We start from the raw sequence: 23976 nt of genomic DNA on the forward strand, positions 1-23976 counted from the left end.
TACATGCAGGACCTACTTTAAATCAGGTATTTCTATCTATCAGTCAGAACTGATCCATCCCGGGAAATCGCTTCGAGAGCTTGGCATCGACGCCCTAGTCAACGTTTGGTCAGAGTGTCCCCAATCCCCAAGCCTACTCCGGTTAGTCCTGTGGTTCATTCAAGTCCATCGAATTCGGCTTCTGATTCAGATTTGGTAGAAATGGCTGACAACACTGTGAATGAGATTGGTTTCTCTCCAGCCCAGCTAAGGACCATCACTGAGATAATAGCTGCTGCCTTCGCCCAAGAGAGGGCACATAACCAGGTTCCTCCTGCTTCAAGCAATCAGCCTATGGTTGAGGAAAGGGAGATTCCAGAACCCACTTTGGATAATCAGGCCTCTACTGGTAATGCTGTCCCAGTTGAGAATGATCTAATTAAGCAGCTTGCAGAGCTGAAGGATAAAGTGAAAAAAATGTCTGTTGCAAAAGAGAAGGACCCAGTCACTAATTCCATGTGGTTGAATATGTCTTGCATCCAACGAGTTCCACTTCATTCAAGACTTTCAAGCATACTTGTTTGAAGGAGACAATGACCCGCGATCCCATCTGTCTGAGTTCCTCCGGGTCTCCCAAATGAACCGATATAATGAGGAAGATGTTTTACGGGTATTTCCTTAGACACTGCACAAGAGTTACAGGAGATGGTATGATGGCTTGGATACGGAGACACAGAGAGATTAGGTCAAGCTACAGACTGCTTTTCTCAAGCACTTCAAAACAGATGACAGTGATGAGTTCGGCCTGTGTGACTTGGAGAGCTTAAGGCAGGAAAAGGATGAAAGTTTCTCAGATTATTACAGGAGGTGGAGAACAAAACTGTTCATGGTCCAAACAAGGCCAAAGGATCAAGAGTTGATCAAGATTTTCAGTCGAAGCCTCCTACCTTTCTTCAAGGAGAGGATGCTGGCCCAACCTCTTACTGATTTTGCTCTAGGTCAAAGGGCTGGATTGAATATCGAAGAGCTTTACAAAGATGAAAAGAAGAAGAGCTGAGGGTTTGGTAACTACCGGTCCTCCTACACTGATAGAAATGCTGGAAATAGTGCCCCAAATCAGTCAGGGAATAGCAACACGGTTGGAGCTGTTAACGAGAAAGTAAGAAGGGAGTTCACTGACTTGGACAGACCTTTAAGCACGGTCATGAGATCTTGCATTAAGAATGGGGTGCTGTCCAAATTGCCAGTTAATCCAACTAAGCCGGTTTGGGGTAGGTTTATGGATCGGGAATGCGAGTATCATCAGTGCAAGGGTCATGCTACTGATGACTGCTTCAAGCTTAGGCACGACATTCAGGATCTAATAGACAGTGGGAAGATTACCAAACCTTCTGAAAGGAATAAGCCGAGCACAAAAAATAATCCATTGCCACAATACCAGTATAACTATCCGGCCCATAAGTCTCAAATGGGTGGGTCGGTTAATGCAATTGGGAGTGGTCTGCCGGAAGAGCTAGTGTTGGAAAAAGCCGAATAGGAGGAAAGGATGTGTGCCATGTTCAACATCTGGGATGATTGCAGTAGTGAGGAGGAAGAAGAAAGGAGGCCTGTGAAAATTGAAATTGAGAAGAGCATCATAGTCTAGGTAGGAGAAGTACCAGATAACGAAGATGAACAGATTCAGCTAGCGATTCAACAAAGTTTGGCTGATCAAGCAGACCAATGGTACTATAGCAGTGATGAGGATGTAAATGAAGTTGGCATCCAGAGCTTGACCCAAAGTGGTCATGTGTATAATCCAGACAACAATGCTCAGTCTAAGGGAAAAGGAGTTGTCATCGATGGGACAGGAAAGAAAGAAACATATAAGGGTGAAGAACAGCCCAAGGAAAAGAAGAAGGAAGATGAAGTGGGAAAGGTACAAAAGAAGGCTACCGAAGTGGGTGAGAGTAGTCAAAACAAAATACCAAGCGGCGTAACAACAAGTTCGGTATTGAGTCAACTACAGAGGACTAAGGCTGACATCTCACTATGGGATTTACTGATAGCCTCAAAGGAGCACAGAGAGTCTTTGTTAGAGGCTATGACATTTGTTAGAGTTCCTGCTAGAATCCAAAGCGTGGATATGATTAATGTGTTACAGCGCAGGATTGGTGAGATCACCTTCTTTGATTCCGATCTTCCTCCGGAAGGTAGGAACCACTTTAAGCCTCTGTATATCCAGGTTGCTATTAATGGGCGAGAAACCCGCAATGTGATGGTGGATAATGGGTCGGCATTGTGTGTATGCCCATTGAAAATGCTATCCAAATTTAAGATTGAGGAGTCGGGACTTAAGCCGTCTAACATGGTAGTTAAAGCCTATGACAACACCATGCGTAATGCTAGGGGAATTTTCAAGGCAAAGATTTCGACGGGGACTATAGAAAGTTGGGTAGATATATTCGTCTTGGATATTTTGGCCAATTATGCTCTACTGTTGGGAAGGCCATGGCTTCATCCTCTGGGTGCAATTCCTTCCACATTGCACAGAAAAGTTAAGGTTCCATGGGGCACTGATGTGGTAAACTATCAATGCGTAAGAAGATTTGAATGTGGCGGCTGTAGAAGGTTTAGAGGCGGCTGTGCCTTTATCTGGTTTTCTGGTGGCTGTGATTGATGATGTTGTAAGTACTGAAAATAAAAGTGCAGTCAACAGGATGAGCCCTTTTTTCTCGTAAAATGATGAAAAAGATGCATGGAAGTATGATAAGGGGCTAGGCCGAGATTTACAGGGAAGGTTTGAACCTGTGCCATCATCACATGGACAGCAAGGTCGACGTGGGCTGGGGTATTCAGAGAGTAGAAAGAAGGAGAAATATGAAGTCCAGTCTCCGATAAAAGAGCTAGGACTAAATAAGATTTTCTTTATCCAGAGGCTTCAGGGGAATTTCAAAGCAGAGGAAAGACATATCCTGGCCTTGAGATCTTCATGACAGACTTTGATGAGCAGCTAAACAAGTCTCCTGAGCCTTCCTTCGAACAGTTGGTAGAAGGCACACAGTTCATGGTTGGTATGGTTCAAACAGGCAGTGGCACAGAATGGTCACAGAAGATACCTAAGTTTGAATATTTCCTTGGGATTGGGACGAAGCTTCGAGAATGGTGCAGGAACAGAAGTCTAAGGCAAGGATCCTCCAGTCGATACTAGCAGCTGAAGATGCTGAAGAAGCAGAGAGGAAGGTGATGAAGATGACAGAGCATGAAGAGGTGAAAGAAAAAGCTGCCCCAAAAGCAAAGGAAACTCTAGATGCTGATGAAGTGATTCAAGCTATAAAGGACAGCTGCGATGAATGTATTGAACAAGTTATTAATCCTGTCTTTTGCTTTTCTGATTATTGTTTTGAGAACAATTTGGATGGATTCCCTTTATTATTTCAATCAATAGAAGTGAATTTTGACTACTTGTTTTCTTGTTTTCCTGATTGTCACGTTCATGGCATTGATTATACCACACGCATATTTGACATAAATGCATTGCATCATTTTGCATTTAACCTAAGCACCGCCGAAGATCCCAAAATAATCGAAATCGGATCGGACTTTAAACCCGAACTTAGATAGGATATCCAAGAATGTCTTAAGAGGAATTCAGAGGTATTCGCCTGGAGCTATGCCGATATGCCAGGAATCGACATATCAATCGCAGAACATTTCATCCCTACCGACCCGAGTATTAAGCCAGTAAAGCAAAAGATGAGGCGGGTCAGACTAGAGTGGCAAGACAAGATCAAGGGTGAGGTCCAGAAGCAGTTAGATGCAAGATTCTTAGAGGTAGTACATAATCCTGAGTGGCTGGCAAACATAGTCCCTGTGCTGAAGAAGGATGGGAGAATAAGAGTTTGTGTTGATTATAGGGACTTAAACAAAGCCTCACCCAAGGATGACTTCCCACTTCCACACATAGATGTTTTGATCGACAGCGCTGCTGGAATGGGATGTTATTCTATTATGGACGGATTCTCAGGATACAACCAAATCTTGATGGCCTTAGTTGACAAGCATAAGACTGCCTTCACTACTGACTTTGGGACTTTCTGCTATAGGGTGATGCCATTCGGACTGAAGAACGCCGGGGCAACATATCAGAGAATGGCTACAACATTATTTCATGACATGATCCATAAAAGATTGGAGGTATATGTGGATGATATGGTGATCATGACAAGAACACAGGAAGAACACACGGAGATGTTGGAAAAGTTCTTCGCACGGGTCAAACAGTACAACTTAAGACTCAATCCCAAAAAGTGCGTATTCGGAGTAACGAAAGGGAAGCTGTTAGGTTTTATTGTGGGACCTAACGGGATTGAGGTTGAACCAGACAAAATAAAAGCCATTCAGGATATGGAGTCACCAATAACAGAACGTCAGGTGAGAAGCTTCTTGGGAAAAATCCAGTATATCAGCAGGTTTATTTCTAGGTTATCCATCACATGCGCTCCGATCTTCAAGCTGCTTAAGAAGAATCAACCAGTTAGATGGAACGAGGACTGTCAGAAAGCCTTTGATCATATAAAGAAGTATTTGATGAATCCACTAGTGTTGAGTTCGCCTAGACCGGGAGAGCCTCTGATCCTGTACTTGTCTATAGAGGATGCGGGAGTGGGAGCTATGTTGGCACAGCCGGACGCTGCTGGAGTAGAAAAGGCCATCTATTACATCAGCAAGAAATTACTGCCTATCGAGGAGAAGTATAATTTGGTAAAAAAAAAACATGTATGGTAATGGTGTGGTCGATAAAGAAATTGAGGCCTTACTTTCATTCCTTCAGGGTCACTTTCGTTTCTAAAATTGATCATATGAAGTATCTTCAGAGAACACCTACTCTAGAAGGACGACTGTCCAAATGGCTAATTCAGATGTCCAGTGTGGATGCAAAGTTTGTCACGAAGAAGACGGTCAAAGGTCGGGTTGTGGCAGAGTTTCTGGCTGAAAATCCCATTGTAGATGATGAGTCATGGGAATTGAAATTTCCAGATGAACATTTGTTGTGTGTTGAAACAGGGGTTTGGAAATTGTACTTCGATGGGTCAACCAACAGAAACGGAGCCGGAGCTGGTATCGTGATAGAAGCACCCAATGGCGAGGTCACAACAATATGCAAGAGATTGTTGTTCCCAGTCACCAACAATATGGCCGAATATGAAGCATGTATCATGGGAATGGAGGCTCTTCTTGCATTAAGTGCTAAGGAAGTCGAGGTGATAGGAGATTCACTGTTGGTTATCGAACATGCTAACGAGAGATGGAAAGTGGAGGAAGAAAGGTTAAAGCCCTATGTTGAGTATTTGTTAAAGAAGGCGGCACTCTTTGACTCGATCACCTTCACTCACATAGGAAGAATTCATAACAGAATCCCAGATGCTTTGGCAAACCTGGCATTAGCTTGGCAAGATTTAAGTAAAGTCCCAAAGAAGCCATTTATAATTACCGCGGCAAATATCCCATGCTATGAAGAACATTTTGTGAATCAGGTGGAGTCAGAGGAAGAACCCTGGTTTATGGATATCCTGCGATACATGAAAGACGGAACCTTCTCTAATGATGCAACAAAGGAAGACCGTTCAGTTCTAAGAAAAATGGCTTTGAATTATGTCCTGGCCGATGGTGAACTATATAAGAGGGCTTGGGACGGAATGTTGCTAAGATGTGTAGGTAAGGAGGGAGAAGAAATAATGAAGAAAGTTCATGAAGGAGTCTGCGGTACTCATTTGAGTGGCATGAGTTTGGCCAGAAAAATCATGAGGCAAGGTTATTTTTGGGTGCAGATGGAAGGTGATTGTGTCAACTATGTTCGCTATTGTAAAGCCTATCAGTACCACGATGACAAAAACCATTTCCCTGCTGCTGAACTCCATCCAACAGCTCCTTCTTGGCCTTTTTCAGCATGGGGTATAGACATCACCGGCAAGATCACGCCAGCAGCATCGAATGGTCATCAGTATATCTCGGTTGCAGTAGACTACTTTTCTAGGTGGATCGAGGCTCAATCCTACAAAACCTTGATCGCCAAACATGTGGCTAGATTCATTGAACATAATATTTTCTGTCGCTATGGTGTTCCCCACCACATAGTTACAGACAATGGTTCTCATTTTCAAGCAGACGTCGGTCAGTTGCTATATAGATATAAGGTTGAGCGTCACCATTCTTCTCCTTATCGACCTCAAGCTAATGGTGCAGTGGCAGCCGCGAATAAGGAAATTAAGAGAATCCTGTCTAAGATGTGCGAGCAGTATAGAAGCTGGGTTGAGAAACTTCCTTTCGCGCTCTGGGGGCATCGCACTACATTCAAGTCAGTGAATGGAGCTTCGCCTTTCGAACTTGTATATGGGATGGAGGCAGTGTTACCTGTAGAGCTCGAAAAGAAGTCTCTCAGGGTTATTGTGGAAGCTGGTCTGACCGAAGAAGAATGGGTCAAGAAAAGGTATGAGGATCTGGCGCTTTTAGATGGAAGAAGATTGAACACCCGATTCCAGGATCAGATGAGAAAGAGAAGGATTGCTCGTTTCTACAACAAGCGGGTACACCCAAGGGCTTTGAAAAATGGGGATTTAGTATTGATCAGGCTGTTGGACCATGAATCCCAGAATCATCCTGGTGGGAAGTTCAGACCCAACTGGCATGGACCATTCAGAATTCAGAAGCTATTAGCTAAAGGTGCCGCTGAATTGATCACCATGGAAGGGAAGCCTGTCAATCATATTGTTAATCAAGACCAAATGAAAAGGTTCTATGTCTGAAATGATGATTTCAATTTAAAAAAAATGGGGGCTAGGTTGAAAACCCGAAAGAGCGACCTAGGCAAGAAATGAGCTCGCTAGGTTGAAAACCGGTAAAGGGCGGCCTAGGCAAAAGTTAGAGCATAAGAATAAAAACAAATAAAACTTTCAGGATTAACGCATGGTGCTTAGTTTAAATGCGAAATCTATGCCATGCGTTCGTGACATATTTGTGACTGGTTGCTCAATGTCATCAACTTGACTAGAAGGAGAATAAGTAAATGAGTAGTTAGAATGAATGACCATTGTATTAAAATAGTTTTCTTTACTTCTGTGTAATGTTGATAGTGAGATTAATAAAGAGCTGGAATTTCAAATTTCTCTTCTTTTTTGTTTCAGGGATATGATTAAGGAATGCAAGACCTTCCTCTCTGCTTATTTGATCAAGACTTGCTCATCTATTTTGAAAATGTCCTGGCTGCTGGTCCTGTTTGAGTAATGAATTCTTTTAAACATCGATCAGAAGAACAAATGCCATTTTCTCAGTGATTTCCTTAGAAAGATCGATAAAAAACCATGGATAAAACCTTAGCACTCAGTAGGTTCATGCATACATAAAGGAGTTGCATATGTTATTCTTGTTTGATTACTGCAGGTGATAAAGTGGTCACCCCATCTTTTTATTCCAGCTATCAGTTTCCGTCTTTAGTCAAAAAGTTTACCTTTACGTGCTTTCATTTCTTAATCCAAGGGCAGGACGCCCAAATGCTAACTCGGCAAATCATTTCGAAAGAAAAGATCTGTTGCCTTTTGTTACCTCTATGTGCAGAAAGCAGGAAATAACAAAGACAGAGCCATCAGAATCAGTCATTCAAAAAGAGGGGATACATTAATTAAGAGCTCATGGCCCTGGAATACAGGAAATTGAAAAGAAAAAAAGTAGCAACGGCATTTATTCTAGTGGGTGAATCATCAGACTCCAATCCTTTCAAAACCTAGTATCATCACTGGGTGTAAAACCAGTCGACGTACTTGGATGTCACGGTGTCCTACATCACCCCTTGACCCAGGTACCAGGTGTTTCGGTTTCGCCAACGGTCAGCTAAATTGGTCAACAGACTCTGCGTCATAGGACCACTCTCGAAGCCATGGGTTTTGGGAACGCTGTATCATACCATACTGACGGCTGATCCTGTCTGGGAAATAGGCCATGGAACGGTCAAGACTGGCGTACAACACATAATTAAGGTTCATGCTCCCAGCAGTGACCAATCTAATCCTCCACCAAAGACAACTCCACCAAATCACAGGATTATCCCCGAAATTAAAGTGTCCTCGGGACCGGGGCCAAAAATTGGCAGGGCCATAGGTTGGAATCAAATGGGCTAGGACTGGAGGAATCAGGCTTAACTTATCTAGAGCCCAGGCTTACAACAACATTGGGCATCCCCGATGGTGAACATTGAAGTTGGTGACATGAAGGGCAGTATCCCTGACCTAGCACATTGTCTCTCCCATGATCATCATAAAGACAGTGCGATGATACACCTGCATGTCACGAACAACGGTCAGCAATCGAAAATCTCCAATTCCAGGTTGGCGATTCTTCATGGCATACATATTCAACAACAGGAAACAACAAGCTCGAACCCAAGAGGGGTTCACATCCATGGACAGAACCTATTCAGAAAAGGCTTAAGGGAAGGCCTTGATCCGGGTCTATGCCGTCAGGAAGGTAAACCGGGCATAGGGCCGCAATCTCGGCTAGATCATGTCTCGGACCAGGGGGCAAAGCTGGAGTTTCATCTTGTTCAGGGTGATGACCCATCACAGCACACATTTCCTCGTAGGTCGGGGTTACTTTAGAATCTTCAAATCTGAAAACCATGGTGTTGGGGTTGAAGTACGTGATGAGCCAAGACAGGAAACTATGATCAGGCTTCAAGTCTTTGAAATATTTCAGCCAGGCGAGTTGGTTCATGGGGTGAATCTGCCACAGGTCGTCAGGAATGGATTGGACGAAAAATGAAACTTGGGTTCTGAAAGCCATGAAAAAGGGTTATTCAAGAAAAAGGAGTTGTTTTGACTGCCGGGAATGAAGAGGACGCAGAGGGAAGCGTCTACTTATAGGAGTGGAAAGGGTTCAGTGAATGAGACACCATCATCATAGTATTTACTGTCAATGGTGGTTGGATGAGCATTTATGCCTAGACCACTCCGGTAGTTGGACATTTATACCTGTGTTAATAAGATGGACAGCTCTTACAATAGGGAGGTTGAGCCTTTATGTCCGCATTAACCAAGCCAGACCATGTCTGCAAAAGAGTGGGATATATCCTTTTCTCTTTCTGATTTTTGTTCAGTTCTTGTTTTATTGCTTATTGTCCTTTGAAAAGAAAAGTAGATGAACCAAGTGGACTGCGCTGTCAGGTAAGTAGTACGCTTCATTTTTGTTTCTGATTCGTTCTTATCTTATCTTATTTTATTTTCCTTGTCTTATTTTATTTTCTTTCCTTGTTTACAATAAATTGGTTGAGCACTAATGAGGTGAACCACTCTTGCAAGTAAGTGGGGTGCTTCTATTTTGCATTTTTTGTGTTTGTATTTTGCTTATGCAGGAATAAAGCCTCGCAGATTGTAAATAATAAACATGTAAATAATACTATAATACTGTAATGAAGAAAATGTAAATAATATGGTAAAATAAATGTAAAAACACTGAAAATGTACTCCTACAAGCTACAAAAATGTCATCAGAAGGGAGAAGGCCGGTTAACGTCGCCTTCGGCTGGGACCAACTGCTGCCTGAGAGGGTGGAGGTGGCGGCGCATCATCGGACGAGGAGCCACCATCATCATCCTCCTCATCCTCGGAGAAATCCAAAGGAATCCCCTCCACCTCCAGCCTGGTCCGGAGTCGATCAACCTCCATCTGGAATCGGGTAACAGCGCCGGACTGGCGGGACTAGTGCCTCCGCAACCTCCCAATCTCCAGATCCTGTGAAAATATAAAAGCAGAGAAAGGTAAGAGGAGTATGTAAAGCAAAAAAAGGAAAAGCACATGAGAATCATACCCTCTCATGGAGCTTAGGATACAGTCGGGCGATGTAGGACCGGGCAAAGCCGAACCTCTGGTATAGCTCTTGATATCTCTGAGCAGGCACCTACAAGCGCAGAAAGACATTCAATAAGGAATCATCTAGGTGAAATATCTCTGACTTATTGAATACATTTTTTCTACTTATGTGTGTGGCATGCTCAGGATCCAGCTGTAGTGGTGGAGGAGCCTGCCTGAGGTCAGCAGGGATGATGATGGCCGAGCCGAGGCCCAGAGTAGGGTCCAGCGCAACCTCCATGCCTGGAGGGAAAGGGACATCGCCTAGCACGGCTCCTATAGGTCCAGCCAGAGCATCCGCCTCCGCCTCTGCCTCCGCCTGCGCCCTGTAGTATGCGGGGTTCCGATGCCTCCTCCTGTCCTACAACAAATCAAAGATAAATACACTTAGTCGCTTGGCCAAACAGTTGGAAAAGTCATAATTAAAGGCAAAAGAGTCACCTGAGTGTACTCCTGGACCTCCGGCAATCTAGCCTGTAACCGGGTGGTGAAGTATGAGGCATAATCGCCAGCCGTCAGATGGGCATCCGCAGGAGAGGCGCATACTCCTCCAATAGGTCCTCCGGGGTCATACCCTCCAGCAGGCACATATGGCGAGGAGGAGCATCGGGCACTTGCCTCTATGCCGTGGCAACCTGAAGCTCATAGATCCTCTCCCCTAAGAAGTACTAGTCTACCCAGTAACCCTGCAGCAGGATCCTGGATCGGGTAAAGGCCTCTGCCACGACATGAGCAGGATAGGCCTCCCAAGCATCTCCCTCTCAGGGAGTCAGAAGGAGCTACAAAACAGAAGAGTCAGTAAATACGCAATAAAAGGGGAAAGGGGACATGCTATTCAGAAAGTTCCTTGTACTTACATCAGCTAAGGTCCTATCGTTAAAAGAGCACCTCCAGTAATGTGAATCCTCAGAGCTAGAGAAAGTGTGGTGGCGGTGCGCCAGGTACCGCGAAATCCGCCAGGCATCGGCAGAAGCATCACCCCCCAGACCACTAGGATAGATCCGGTACTCATAAGCCCACACCTGTAGCAAGATCCCAATAAGTTAAGTATAAATCTGAGTAATGAAAAATAATAAAGGAAGAAAGTTATGGAAATAAGTGTCTTACCTCGAGCGGGCGAAGGAACTGCCAGTTAGACTCACCACTACCCCTGGTCCATACGTCCAGACCATGGTAGAGGTGAGCCAAGGCGAGAGAACCCCAGGCATAAGAGCTAACACGGCCCAAATCCCGCAGACAGGCCAGCACAGCAGGGTCTCCCTTATTCTGGGAGGTGCACAGCAGCTTGTTTTCCCCGAAAACACGAAATCGGTTGGTTTTATTTGGTTGTTATTATTTTGTTTTGAAAAAGAGGTGATAAAACCCTTTTTGGATACGTGGTGCCGATAAATCGGTCTTACAAATTATTTTAGTCGCCACCCATTATTTCGGCAATGGGACCGTTTCCAATTTTATTTTATAAAAGTGACTTCATTTAACCCAATTTTATTTAAGGCCAAATTATTTGAAAGAAAACTGGTCAGGCGAACCAATGAAGTTCTAGGTAAGGGAGTTAGGTACGTCGGCCCGTTGGAAGCCGACGCCCGAAAAACCGGCCTCTTTTAACCTACGATTTCTAATTGATTTTATTTTAGAAAAGCCAATTATTTAAACCCAACCCGAATAAATCGAACCGAGCTCCTATGTGGAAAATTATTTAATTGTCCCAAGTAAACTCATCCATTGCATTCATTCATAAATTAAACATCACATCCATCATTCATCCACCATACATATCAAATAAAATTAAAAGACCCGCTCTTGCCTTATGGTTAAAGGCGGGCCACAAACCGGATTTAATAATATAATTAAAAGGGAATAACAAATATTAAATCTAAAAAAAATAAAAAAAAAACTACAATCACAATAGATTAATTGACTTGGTTTGATTAAAATTCGATTTACCCATTGTTGATCATTTTTCTGGATTAAGATTAAGAATCTATTTAATAAAATGAAATTAAGACAAGATAATAAGAGTAATCTGGGACTAGAAGCTAGCCGCGTCACGCAACTGTTCTATGGAAGAGCTGCGTGCATGAACAGTTGCGTCACGCAGGTGGTCCAATCCAGGCTAAGAGCTTTTGGACAGGAGCAGTTGCGTCACGCGGGTAGTAGCTGCGTGACGCGGCTGCTCTGGTCCGCAACTACCTTTCAAACTACTCTTTTCTATGTGTTCTTTTTATTATAAGTGATTAAAATCAACCCAGAAGATTTCAACAATGGGCAAACTTATGTTTAATCAATAATAAGTCAACTAAACACTATAAAAATGAGATTTTTAGGAGATAAAATGCTAGAAATGAAAAGGAAAAAGTTAGAATCGTTACCTAGCCCTCAGATTTGAGGATTGCATGCACTGAGATTAACTCAGAAGCGTTGTTTCACGATTCTAGAAGCGTATTCACCAAGTCCTTTCACAGAATAGATAGTTTTCTTTTTTTCTTTCTTTGCTCTCTTTTCCTCCTCTTATCTTTTTGTATTTTTTTTTTTTTTGATTTGATTTTGAATCTAAAATATCTATGACTCGATCTTCCCCAAGTTTACTCAGTTGAATTCTTAAGGAAGAACCCTAGTCGTTAACCTAGAAACTTAAAACTCAGAATGCGATTTTTCTTAGAAGAAATGAGAGCAAAGTGTCAAAAGTCCCGTTTTTGCTGTAAAATGTTGTATTTATATGGTTAGGGCAACAGAGCAGTCCCGTCACGCGGGTAGAAGCTGCGTGACGCACCTGTAAGCTTGCGTGACGAGACTTACTTTTCGTACAGTTGCCGCGTATCCATACAAACAATGCAGGCCGTTGCACGGGCGCGCGCCAGAGGTGTCAGCCCTGTTAGAGCTGCGTGACGCAGCTAAAAGTGCCATCACGCAGGTACTAGCTGCGTGACGCAACCCTAACGCGGGTCAGGCTCCTTTGGACGGTTTGATTCAATTTTTGGTTCAAACACTTCTGGTTTATCGTGGTACCTTATCCCTTGTCCTCATATCATCATCGGGTCAAGTGGAGGCATAAAATCACGTGTCAACACAGCTGCGAGGAGATGAGGTAGAAAATGAAAGATCGTGCTGCCTGGTCTCTCTCCTCTCTGGTGTATGCAGGGGCTGTAGGCCGGACATCCTCAGGTAACTCTCTCCACGCAGCCAATCTCGTACGAATCCGCTCGGCCCAGAATCTGTAAACCACCTCATAGGAGACGTACCCCTGAGCTGTGTACCTGGTGCGGGTAGGAACACCAAGTAGGGTCCTCATAAGCTCAGCACCCAGGGCGGCAGTCTGGTATCAAGCATTTAAAGGGGCGACCGTGCCACCGAACGCGAGTCCGGTGATAGCAGTATAGTCGACTGGAGTCAGGGTCATCTCTCCGAAGCCAAAAATGAACGAGTGAGTGCAGTCGTTCTAGCTCTCCATCAGCGCGTAGCGCATGGCGAGTGGAAATCGGGGCTGAGTCAGACAAAGCCCAGCGGCATAATCGCCGAAACCAGTAGCAACGACTCTGGACCGCATCGGGGGGTCCAACAAATCCCAGAAGGCTGAAGCATCGGTGGAGGATCCACCAGCACGGGCCTTGCCCAGATCAACCTGTGTAAGAAACAATTTTATTTAGATAAAGAATTAATCTAACAGTTGTTTATTTTTATTTTTATCGTAGGAAAATTGAGCATTACAATCACTGGCCAGGTACAGCTGCGTCACGCAACTGTGGATGCGTCACGCACCCAACAATTGCGCCACGCAACTGTTCAAAGGCTGCTGTTCCTTGGCGCACAGTCGCGTCACGAAACTGTTCTTCCGCAGAACTAACCTAATGTTCAATCTATTCATTTTTGTGCTTTTCTTATGCATTTTCAGGGTCTAAATGCGTCACATGGGAAGTGGAATCAACTCTAAGCCAGTAAATAAGGTATTAACACATGCAAAAGGGGGCAAACTCAAAGGATCCAGAGGCACTAGGGTTCGCGCCGCTTCGAACAGTTGCATCACGCAACTGTTCACACAGGAAAAGCTGCGTCACGCAACTCCTTCCTACGTGACGCAACTGCCGACGCGCAAACAGTATACAAATTGCAATAATTCATCCACAACGCATCATCGAAAGCAAGAAATTCAAGTGCAAAGCTACTCACCTCGGTCTGGAAACCGCGCATCGCGTTGGTATCATGTCAAACTGGGAACTCAAAACCCGGCAACGGGAGAAGCTGAAGGGGTTGTGTCCCGAGAGTCAGGGCATTATGGCTAATCGGTACTTGCTCACCCTCGAAAATCGAAATGTCCGGGATCGCCCCCAGGGTGTCCATCTCCGGCGTGTAAGCAGAAGCTGGGATCTCGAAAAGCTGAGACATCTTAGCTGAGGTTCAGAGTGTTTTTGGAAGGTTTAGAGTTTGAAAAGTAAAAATGAAATGTTGAAAAGCTTACTTATAGTTAGAAATGAAAATGGACCCAAGCCCATTAACACTTCTTTAAGCCCAAGCCCATTAACCGCTTCAAGTCCAAAACAGCCCATTAATGCCCATTTAAGCCCACTATGGCCCGTTCAAGCAATTTGAAGTCAGTGTACGGTTCGTATACTTCAGTAATTTTGTCTACTCACCGCACAGGGGGTAGGATCATCAAATTGCCTAAATTACCCTCAGGTAAGTTTTCTTTCAAACACCGCATCAGGAAAGGTATACTGAAAATTCAGGCTTAAAAATTTTCTTGCCTAAATTTTTTGCTAAAATTTTAAACCAAATTTTACAATAAACATTAAAAGGTTTACCTGAAAAGATAATATTTTTGGTCCTGAGTCGAAATTCCAGACTGGGGGCAAAAGTACAATCTTTTGCCCTGATGCAAAATTTCAAAGTTTATGATTATTAATGCATGGGGGCATGTGACGCCCCAACATTTAACAAAGACAAGATCTGTTTGCACACAGAAATTGCTCTTTTTCTCTTAAACAATTTTTCAGGCCAACTGGTGATGGTTTCTCAAAGCCGTTTGGTCCCACCAAGCAGTGATCGTGTATTACGAAGCTGTTTGGATCGTTTTCTCGATTAGTGATGGTGTATTGCAAAACTGATCGAGTCAAATCCTTATCCCTGATTAGTGATGGTGTATTGCGAAGCCGATCAGGACAATCTCAATGACTAACCGGTTATTTGGTCTCGAAGCCAATAGGTCCCACCGAACAGTGATGGTGTATTACGAAGCTGTTTGGATTCTCTTCTTGGTCAATGATGGTGAATTACGAAGTTGATCAAGACAATTAAAAGCCAATCAAACCGAGCCTCAAAGGTATCTTCACAGCCAATTAGACCGAGTTTTGGAGGTCGTTACCGATCCGACTGGAGCCAATAAAGCCGATCAAACTGAGCTTTACACGCGACCAGATGATCAAAAAAACCATTTCGTCCAAGCCAAAGTGGAAGGCGCGTTAATGGACCACTTTAACATTAATCGTTTATACAATTAATGATAAAGTGGGGGGGCAAACTGTTGACGCGTGTCTTTATGCCCCCGCCTAACCCGATGAGGATACGAGGATGCGGAATGAGGGATCATGGTTGTCCGGAAGTCTTTAAACCCAAGGATTTGATTTAAACCAATTTGAGGGTGACTGATTTGTATTAAAGTTGCGTCACGCAGCTATAAGGTACGTGACGGCACTGACAGTTGCGTCACGCAACTCCAATTAAGATGACGTCACCTTGAAAACTCACATAACGGTTTTATATTCTGTTTGGATACGTGGCAACGGTCCAGAAAGAGAGCTGCGTCACGCAGCTATCGGGTCCGTCACGCAGCCGTCAGTTGCGTGACGCAGCTATCCCCTGTTGCCCTACCTATATAAATACTGCATTTTTTATCTTATTAAAGAAAAAATTCGGAGGGCGTAAAAAAAAAAGACAATTGTGGCTAGGTTTTTCTGCAGAAACTCCTCTGAGTTATCTTGAAGAAAAACAGCCTTTAGAAATTAATTAAGTTAAAAACGAAAATCATAAAAAGAGAAAAAAAGAGAAAAATAAGAGAGAAGGAGGTGGGTGTTGAAACTTGGTGAACAAAGGCTTCTGGGACCCTGAAACCTCATTCTTTAAGGTGTTAGATTGTTTACAATCCTCAATCTGAGGGTTAGGTAATTATCTAAGACTTTTCTTGGTATTTTTAGTTGTTTATTCATTATTATTTATTTTATTGATGTTTTAGTAGTGTGATCTTAATTAAACGGTACTCTGCCCATTCTTGGATGTTTCTGGGTTACATTAAAACAAGTTCTAATAAAAGGAAAACGTAAAAAGGGTTTTTTGAAAAGTAGTTACAAACCAGAGTAGTTGCGTCACGCAGCTACAAAGTGCGTGACGGAACTTTTCATGTCCAAAACATAGTTATATTGCCTCGATTAGTTGCGTGACGGAACTGTTCGTATTTATGATTTTGTTTCACTTTTATTTTTTGTTTAGTATTGTATTTGAAATAAACGACTGATGAATCTGAAGATTTTTTCTCAAGTTATGAACAATTGCGTCACGCAGCCATTAGATCTGTCATGCAACTGTTCTTCCATAGAACAGCTGCGTGATGCGACTGTTCTAGGGTTTCAGAAAAGATTTTTGTTCTTTTTAAAAAATAATAATAATAATTTCGTGCAATTAAATAAATATTCAATTCTTTTAATAATTCAAGAGACAACCAATCGTGGGCAGATTGCAGTTTAATCAAGTCTAGTATGTTAATGTATTACTATGTATGATTTCGGGTTTTTAGGGTTTCTAGGATTTAAATTGGGTAGAATGTATTTTAGGTTCGGTTTGTGGCCCGCCTTTAGCCATAAGGCAAGAGAGGGTCTTTTGTTTACTTTGACTTAACTGCTTTGGGTTGAATGGTTTGAATGGTTTGAATGATTATGAATGCAACGAATGAATTCATTTGGGATGATTAAATAATTTTCCGCATAGGAACTCGGTTCGATTTATTCTAGTTGGGTTTGTATAAATAAATTGGCTTTTCTAAATTAAAATAAATTAGAAATTGTAGGTTAAAAGAGGCTGGTCTTTTGGGCGTCGGCTTCCAACGGGCCGACGTACCTAATTCCCTTATCCAGAATCGCACTTGGTGTGCCTGACCAGTTCTCTAAATTGGCCTTAAACAAAATTGGGTTTTAAATGAAGTCACTTTTAAAATTGGAAATGGTCCCATTGCCGAAAAAATGGGTGGCGACTCAAATGTTTTATAAGACCAATTTATCAGCATCGTATCCTAAAAATGTTTTGTCACCACTGTTCTAAATAAAAATCACCTTTTCCATCAATATCAAAAAAGGAACGTTTTTCGGATCGCTCGGGAGCAAGACGAAAACACCCCTCTATGGCACCCAAAGCTTAAAGAAGCAAGAACACCAATAATAGAGTAAAAGAATAAGATAAACGCCACAAAAGAATTGATAAGTTTACCTTGATTCTTGATGCAATTAGAAGATGCAATCTCACACTCTCTCTAAAGCAAAAACACGCCTAAGCATGGAAGAAGAAATTCTCTTTTAATTGATTAATTGAATATTGAATTATTACAATATAACAAGCTATTTATACTAATCTAAGAGGTCCAGATCCTTAAAGGATTTAGAATAGTTAGTCTAAATCAGCTAAGGATTAGGATTTAGCAAATCTAAACCAACTAAGGATATGACTAACAAATCTTAACAACTTAAGGATTTGGATAACTAATCCAAATCTACTAAAGATTGACCAAATCTAAACAAACCAAGGCTAAAATAACCAAGGGTGGCCGAATTATAGGAGGCCCAACCCATTAACAAAGCAAAAACTCAAAATAAACTAACTAATATTTTAAGAGGTAGTGGCGGGCATGGTCTGGGGCGTGTCAATCCGCACGGGCGTGCTTCAATGTAAGTGGCTCCTCGCGAGAGGCAGAGGCGTGCACGGTCTGGGGCGTTCTAGTTGGCACGGGCGTGCTTCAATGTAAGACTTCCTTCGCGAGAGGCAGTGGCTTGCACGGTCTGGGGCGTGCCAATGCGCACGGGCGTGCTTCAATGTAAAACTTCCCTCGCGAGAGGCAGAGGTTTGCACGGCCTGGGGCGTGCCACCTTGCACGGGCGTGCTAACATAGCACGGTCTGGGGCATGCCATGGCTGGAATTTCAGATTCCATCTCAACATGTGCTTCCATTAATGTGAGAAACTTAGGTGTTCTCCATGCTTCCTTGAGATCTATGGTTGAATGGTAGTGATTCCGTATTATTCTCCCTTTCCTCGAAAAGATTCTTCCTCGAATCTTAATTAGAAGTTGAGGTATCCATGCTCTCTTGATCTTCATGGTTACTCCATATTTCTTTGAATGACTTCTTGTAATTGATCCACTAGGTAGCACTAATGGATTTTTCATATTGTTCTCCTTGCTCCCTTGAGTTCCATGGATGAGTGATGGCGGATTCGTATCAAAACAGATTCATGAGGAATTTGGATTTGAAGATAACAAGATATTGTATAAATGATGTCTCTTATGAACGAAATCACTGAAATCTAATCTAAAAAAAAAAAAAAAATTGGAGCTACTAGATCTAGAGGTAGAAGAAACAATATAGGAGAGAAAAAAAGCAAAGAAAAATAACGCTTGCAATTGATGATGATAATAACACGTAGTCTTTTGTTCCCGGTTCACTCGCTTTTAGAGAGTTTGAAGTATACTTGCTCCTTTGCTAGTACGCAGAGGATATAATGATATTAAAATTGTAACTTTTAAGAGTATAATAGGTCAAAATTAAAGTACAAGGTCCTACAATATTTTTTTATCAAAGTTTAGAGATGAATTTATATATTCAACCAATAATTATTCAATAATCATTGTATGGAAAAATAATTAAAATTGATTTCTAAATAATAGTCAAATTAACATATAAAGACTTTTGTTTTTTTAAAAACCTAACTATAAAATCTTTAATATATGATTCCGTGACACTTTAGTCTTTCTATCCAAAATATCTTCTTTTGACTATCAATTAACGAGAAATTAGTTCTTAAATTATATTTAAACTAAATATGAGATCTCTAACTTATAGTTTCCATTAACACTTTGATCCCTTTGTTTTAATGCCTCTACTCTTTGGATCGAAGATGTTAATAAAATCATAATTTAGGAAGCTCACAGTTAAGTTTTGAAAAATAAATAGTTTTTATGTGTTAATTTAATTATAGTTTAGGAGTTAATTTATTTTTTTTACAATATTATATTTATCATTAAATAGTTCCAATGTGTAAATAAGCATTTTATTGAATCAACGAATAACTCTTATAGATAATATGGGAATTGGATTATAGTCTAGCAGTAAAACACTCATGTTTTTATATGAGTGATTCGTGTTAAAGTTTCGGCTTATCAGCTCATCTACTATAACTATTCGTGTTAATTACTAGACAGGGATGCATATGTATTCTCCAATTTACAATCTTGACATGTATTCTACTCTTGATTTCAACTCTCCTTGAACTAAGACTAGTCCCCAGTCTAGCTCTTATCAATAAGGACAATTTGGACTGAAACAGCACCAGAGATTGTGAAAAATTGATTCGGAATCAAACTGAACTAGATCGGTTCAAATTTGGTTTGATTATTCCGAACTAAAGAATTTTTTTTGGGCGTAAAAATCAATTTCATTCGCTGTGCAAAGAACTGAATTGAAAACTGAAAATCATTCAGTTTTATTTTTTTAACCGATCAGTAATCGATCTCTAAAAATTCTGACCAAATCAAATCAAAAATAATTGTTTCAGTTTGATTATTCTGTCCGTACCGCATACTGCTCACGCCTGGTTAGAGGTGCTGTTGTAACCTGTTCTTCTCACGTCGCATTAAAATAAATGAACATATAAAAAAAACAAAAAAAAGAAGCTAAGAGTTGTACTAAGAAACTTTTTAGCAGCTCCAGGTATGAATATATAGATAGGGCAATGTTCTTGTAGGGAGCCCACATGGCTTTTATATAGGTTTTTCAGTTTTTTGGAATAAATAAATGCAGCTGTTCCACTTTCTGGTCTGACCGATTTCAGCCGGTTTGAGTACGATAACAGTAATAATTAAGTCCTAATTTCAACTAAGTATTTCACTTACTTTTAGTAACAATAAAAATAAATAAATAAATAATGTTAATACTGCGCGTCGAATTAGGTTTTGCAAACCAGCCACATCTAATAGCCAACAGAGGTGAAATAAAAATAGCAAAAAAAATAAAAAAAATAAAAAAAATAAAAATAAAAATAAAAACCCAAAGGTCCTTCCTCTGTGCATAATAAGATGTACTGTTAAAAGATCGATAAAATCTTTGGCAGCACGTACGGTAATCAGAACCATACATTATGTAAATTTAAATACTTCTGCCAAATTTTACATGAACTTCGAGACGGGCCAACCCTACCATCCTCCTAATGACCTTTTAGTCATGGTTTTAAAACCTCACTCCCTCCTTGTTCTAATTACTACACAATTAAATGGACTGCCTTACGTGAACTTTGTAATTCCTATGTCTTCTGTTGAATACCATAGTATCTCTGTATTTATACCAAAAGATGATAAATGAATTTAATCATGCTTTATTGATCAGGATTTGAGCTTGGAGGAGAATCTCCAACTTTTATTTGTAATTGATATTAATTGCCAGGTTTTTTTCATTTAGCATTTTCCGATCCTATATTGAGTATATTGAAAAAGCCTGCTGACTTTGACATTTTAAGTTTGTTCGATAAAAACTTTTTTTATCAGCAATATATTTTTATTTTATTAATTTATATTCAGGAAAAATTTATTATTTTTAAGCTTTTAAATTGAACCATCACGTTCTTCAGATATAACCAATCTAACTCAAAAATATTAAGTAAAGAAAAACCTAAAAACCTCAACTTACGTAAGATTCATTTCTTTTTGAGATAAAAAGATAAAAAAAAAAAAAATCAAAATCACAATATTGAAATAGCCTAAAAAATCAAAACCAAGCTAAAAAATCATTAAATAATTCAACAACCTTTCTGGTTAAAGAATCTGCAAAGCTATTTTGTTTTCTAAAAACAAGCTAAAATTGAAGCATAATCGGTAAAATTATGTTGTTCTACTTAGTTATATATAGTTGTCAGCTGTTTGACTAACATTTTATTAAAACTTTAAAAAGACTAACGTTTTATAATCGGCTCTCTCAAACTCTTGAACATTGTAAATAATAGAAATAATGTTTTAACCTTAACCAAAACACTAAATACTACTTTAAAATATATTGTTGAACCGGGCCTTTGTGTAAAAAAAAAATTTTGAATTTTAGAATTTCAATTTAGATATCTTCCAGTTAAATTTGAACATTAGAAAAATAAAAGAAAGAATTGCACAATATTAAAAAAGAGTAAAAACAACATCAAAATCAAACATTGCCATTAACAATCAATAAGGCTGCCTACAAAGATACTGTAATCTTTCTTCTTGCCATTATTTTCATATGATAATTTGGTATTACCTGCTACTTTTAGTTAATACCCATTTTATCATTGCAAGTAACAACAGTAAAAATAGCAATAACAATAAATACTTTATTAGCTTGCAATTAATATTACAGAATAATCTAAACCAAAGAGCTTATTCTAGGCATTAAAAAAGAAAAAAAAAAAAAAAAACAGTTAAACCACAACCCATTTGATTTATTCAGTCTATTTTTTTATTTAATTTTTTCCCTTCCCCATTGGCTAATTAAGATCCAAATACGGTACTAACATACACATACATATATTTCTCTACTCAATAAGAATAATATAAGGATGAGTTGCTGCAGGAATAGTAAGGGCTCCACTGCAATTTTTTTTCTTATTTATTTTTCCTTGTGTACTTTTCCTTCCCCTTAGCGTCTTCTTGCAGCAGTTTCTCTCTGAGCATTAAAGAAGACAGCAGCAACAGGCAGGCCAAGTTCATTTTCTTCTGCAAATTTTCTTGTATTAAATTTATCTCTTGATGTTGGTGTGTTCACCATTTGCCTTCTTTTCTGCTTGAAAAGAATAAACACAAACCTATGGATCCCTATATTTGGCCTTGGCATTTCATAGCTCACCACTTCTTTGCCTGCAATTTTTTTTAATTATAAATAATCTATCATTTCAAATAAAACCCATAAAATAATTATTTATCTTCTCTCTCTGTTTGTGTGTATTGTATATCCATATATGTGTAGTGAAGCTTACCAAATGTGGCATCTGTTGTTCCTGGGATGTCTGTCACTATCCTGTAAAATGGTCAAATCAAGTTCAGTCCTTCAGAGAATATAAGTTGCTAAATATGCATATATTAATATGTACTTTCCCTACTATGTTTGTTTCTCTACTTTCTTAAGTTTTATGAAAATTTGGAAATGCTAAAATCAATTATGCTTTCTATTTTTGCCATAATTGTACTTGCAATATATATCAATAAACTCATTTTCTTCTTTTTCCTCTTCTTTTTCCATGATCTTTCATTTTCATTTAGAGAGAGAGAGAGAAAAAAAATTCACTAGATAATTTGTGGGTGTGTGTTTATGTGTAGATTAAAAAAGAAAAAACACACACTAGTAATAATACCAGTGCAAGTGCTCCCTCTGGTATGGATCACTTGGTCCAGGCACATCTGGGTCTGTCATGACCTGAAATGAAAGTGGTAAGATAAATCCATTATATATATATATACACACACACACAGACAGAGATAATATCAAGAGGAGAACTATATAGAATAATAAATTAATATGAGTTTGATTTAGTTACCAGAGTGAAAAAGGATCTCATATCAGCTCCTTGCACTTCCACTTTAGGTTTATGAGTTACAGCAGAAGGGAAAAGCTCATGACCATTATAAACTTGCTTGTTGGAGTTATAAGAAACAGTCATTTTCATACATGGTGTGAAATAATCAATCACATCTCCAATAACTCTTCCAACCACAAGAGGATCTGACACTTTTGCCATATAAAGACTACCCAAGAAACACTGTAACTTAGTTGGTAGAGATATAAGAGAGAGAGAGAGAGAGAGAGACAGAGAAAGAAAAAGAAAGAGATAAGGATGACAATGTAATTTTGGGACTGGAATAAGCTAATTATTATTTTCTTGTTTGCTGTGGAAAATGTCTATAGGATATTTCTTGCAAGGCAAAGAGAGTGGAACCCCCTTATTTATAGTGTTGATTAGCCCTAGCTACTGAACCCACTGTATATTAGGATTGGAGGGGTTTCTTACAAGAGTCAATAAATACATCATTGGTGTTTTGGTTGTCTACTGTGGGAATGTTCTTTGGCTGGGACCTATTGGACTTTCTTAGTCCTTGATGAATAGTAAGCTATTTGAATTACAATTTATATAATGAATATAAATTTTTAGAAAATTCACTGTGAATTTAATATATTGAGTCTGATGAGTATAATGACTGAGGTAAATGGGTATCATAAGACAATTTATTTAAATTCTTAAAAAAAAAAAAGACAATTTATTTGTATTTTTATGTTTGTTTTGGTTGATAGGAGATGAAATAGGAAGGATTTTGTACACAATTTTTATGGGATTGACTTGCTCAAATATTACTATTTGGATTGGTTTAGTTTATGGATTGTCCTACAAATCGAGTTTGGACAATCTTTTATTTAATATTAATAAAAGGACGCACATTAAAATTATAAATAATGGTAATATGCTCCCTAAATTTGAGTCTGATTTTAAAAACTCAAAAATCAACCTTTTTTTTATTAGTATTTCAATTTTTGATGACAAATTAACTTATTTAACAAGTACTCTCTCTCTCTTTTTCTTTCCATCCTTCCCTTTTCCTTCTTTTGTTGACCAATTTGCAGTTTTTTGATTTATAACACATAATTTTGAAAATCCTATCGCATAGCCCATATTGACATACTAATTTTGCCTCTCCTCTTCCTCTTGATTCTCCTTTATTTCTTGCTTCACCGGAATTACAATTGACCAAACAAATTCATGCTTCGGTTCAACTACAGAACCCTAAATCCTATCACGAGATACAACCTTAACCTAAATCCAATACCTTCATCATTCCTTAACACTGAGAGATTTTGTTGATT

The 23976-nt window shown here is 39.9% G+C and overlaps 1 protein-coding gene across 1 annotated transcript; it reads right to left on the reverse strand.

Annotated features, from left to right (window-relative positions):
* Positions 1 to 21762: 21762 nt before the first annotated feature.
* Positions 21763 to 22858, reverse strand: LOC105640150 (CEN-like protein 2). The gene is made up of 4 exons (NM_001306038.1): positions 22658 to 22858; positions 22475 to 22536; positions 22100 to 22140; positions 21763 to 21980 (listed from the first exon to the last, which is right to left on the reverse strand). Exons 1-4 carry the CDS (start codon positions 22856 to 22858, stop codon positions 21763 to 21765), a joined length of 522 nt encoding a protein of 173 aa, NP_001292967.1.
* Positions 22859 to 23976: the final 1118 nt, after the last annotated feature.

Source organism: Jatropha curcas, chromosome 1, assembly GCF_041381405.1.
Source record: "Jatropha curcas cultivar XTBG-Jc1 chromosome 1, XTBG_Jcur_1.0, whole genome shotgun sequence".
NCBI classification, from domain to species: Eukaryota; Viridiplantae; Streptophyta; class Magnoliopsida; order Malpighiales; family Euphorbiaceae; genus Jatropha; species Jatropha curcas.

Excerpts from the sequence above, each read along its gene's own strand:
- LOC105640150 (NM_001306038.1), bottom strand. The coding sequence starts at position 22,858 with ATGGCAAAAGTGTCAGATCCTCTTGTGGTTGGAAGAGTTATTGGAGAT. Across the intron at positions 22,537-22,657 it reads TGAGATCCTTTTTCACTCTG|GTCATGACAGACCCAGATGT; the intron begins GTAACTAAATCA and ends CTTTCATTTCAG. Across the intron at positions 21,981-22,099 it reads AACAACAGATGCCACATTTG|GCAAAGAAGTGGTGAGCTAT; the intron begins GTAAGCTTCACT and ends AAAAAATTGCAG.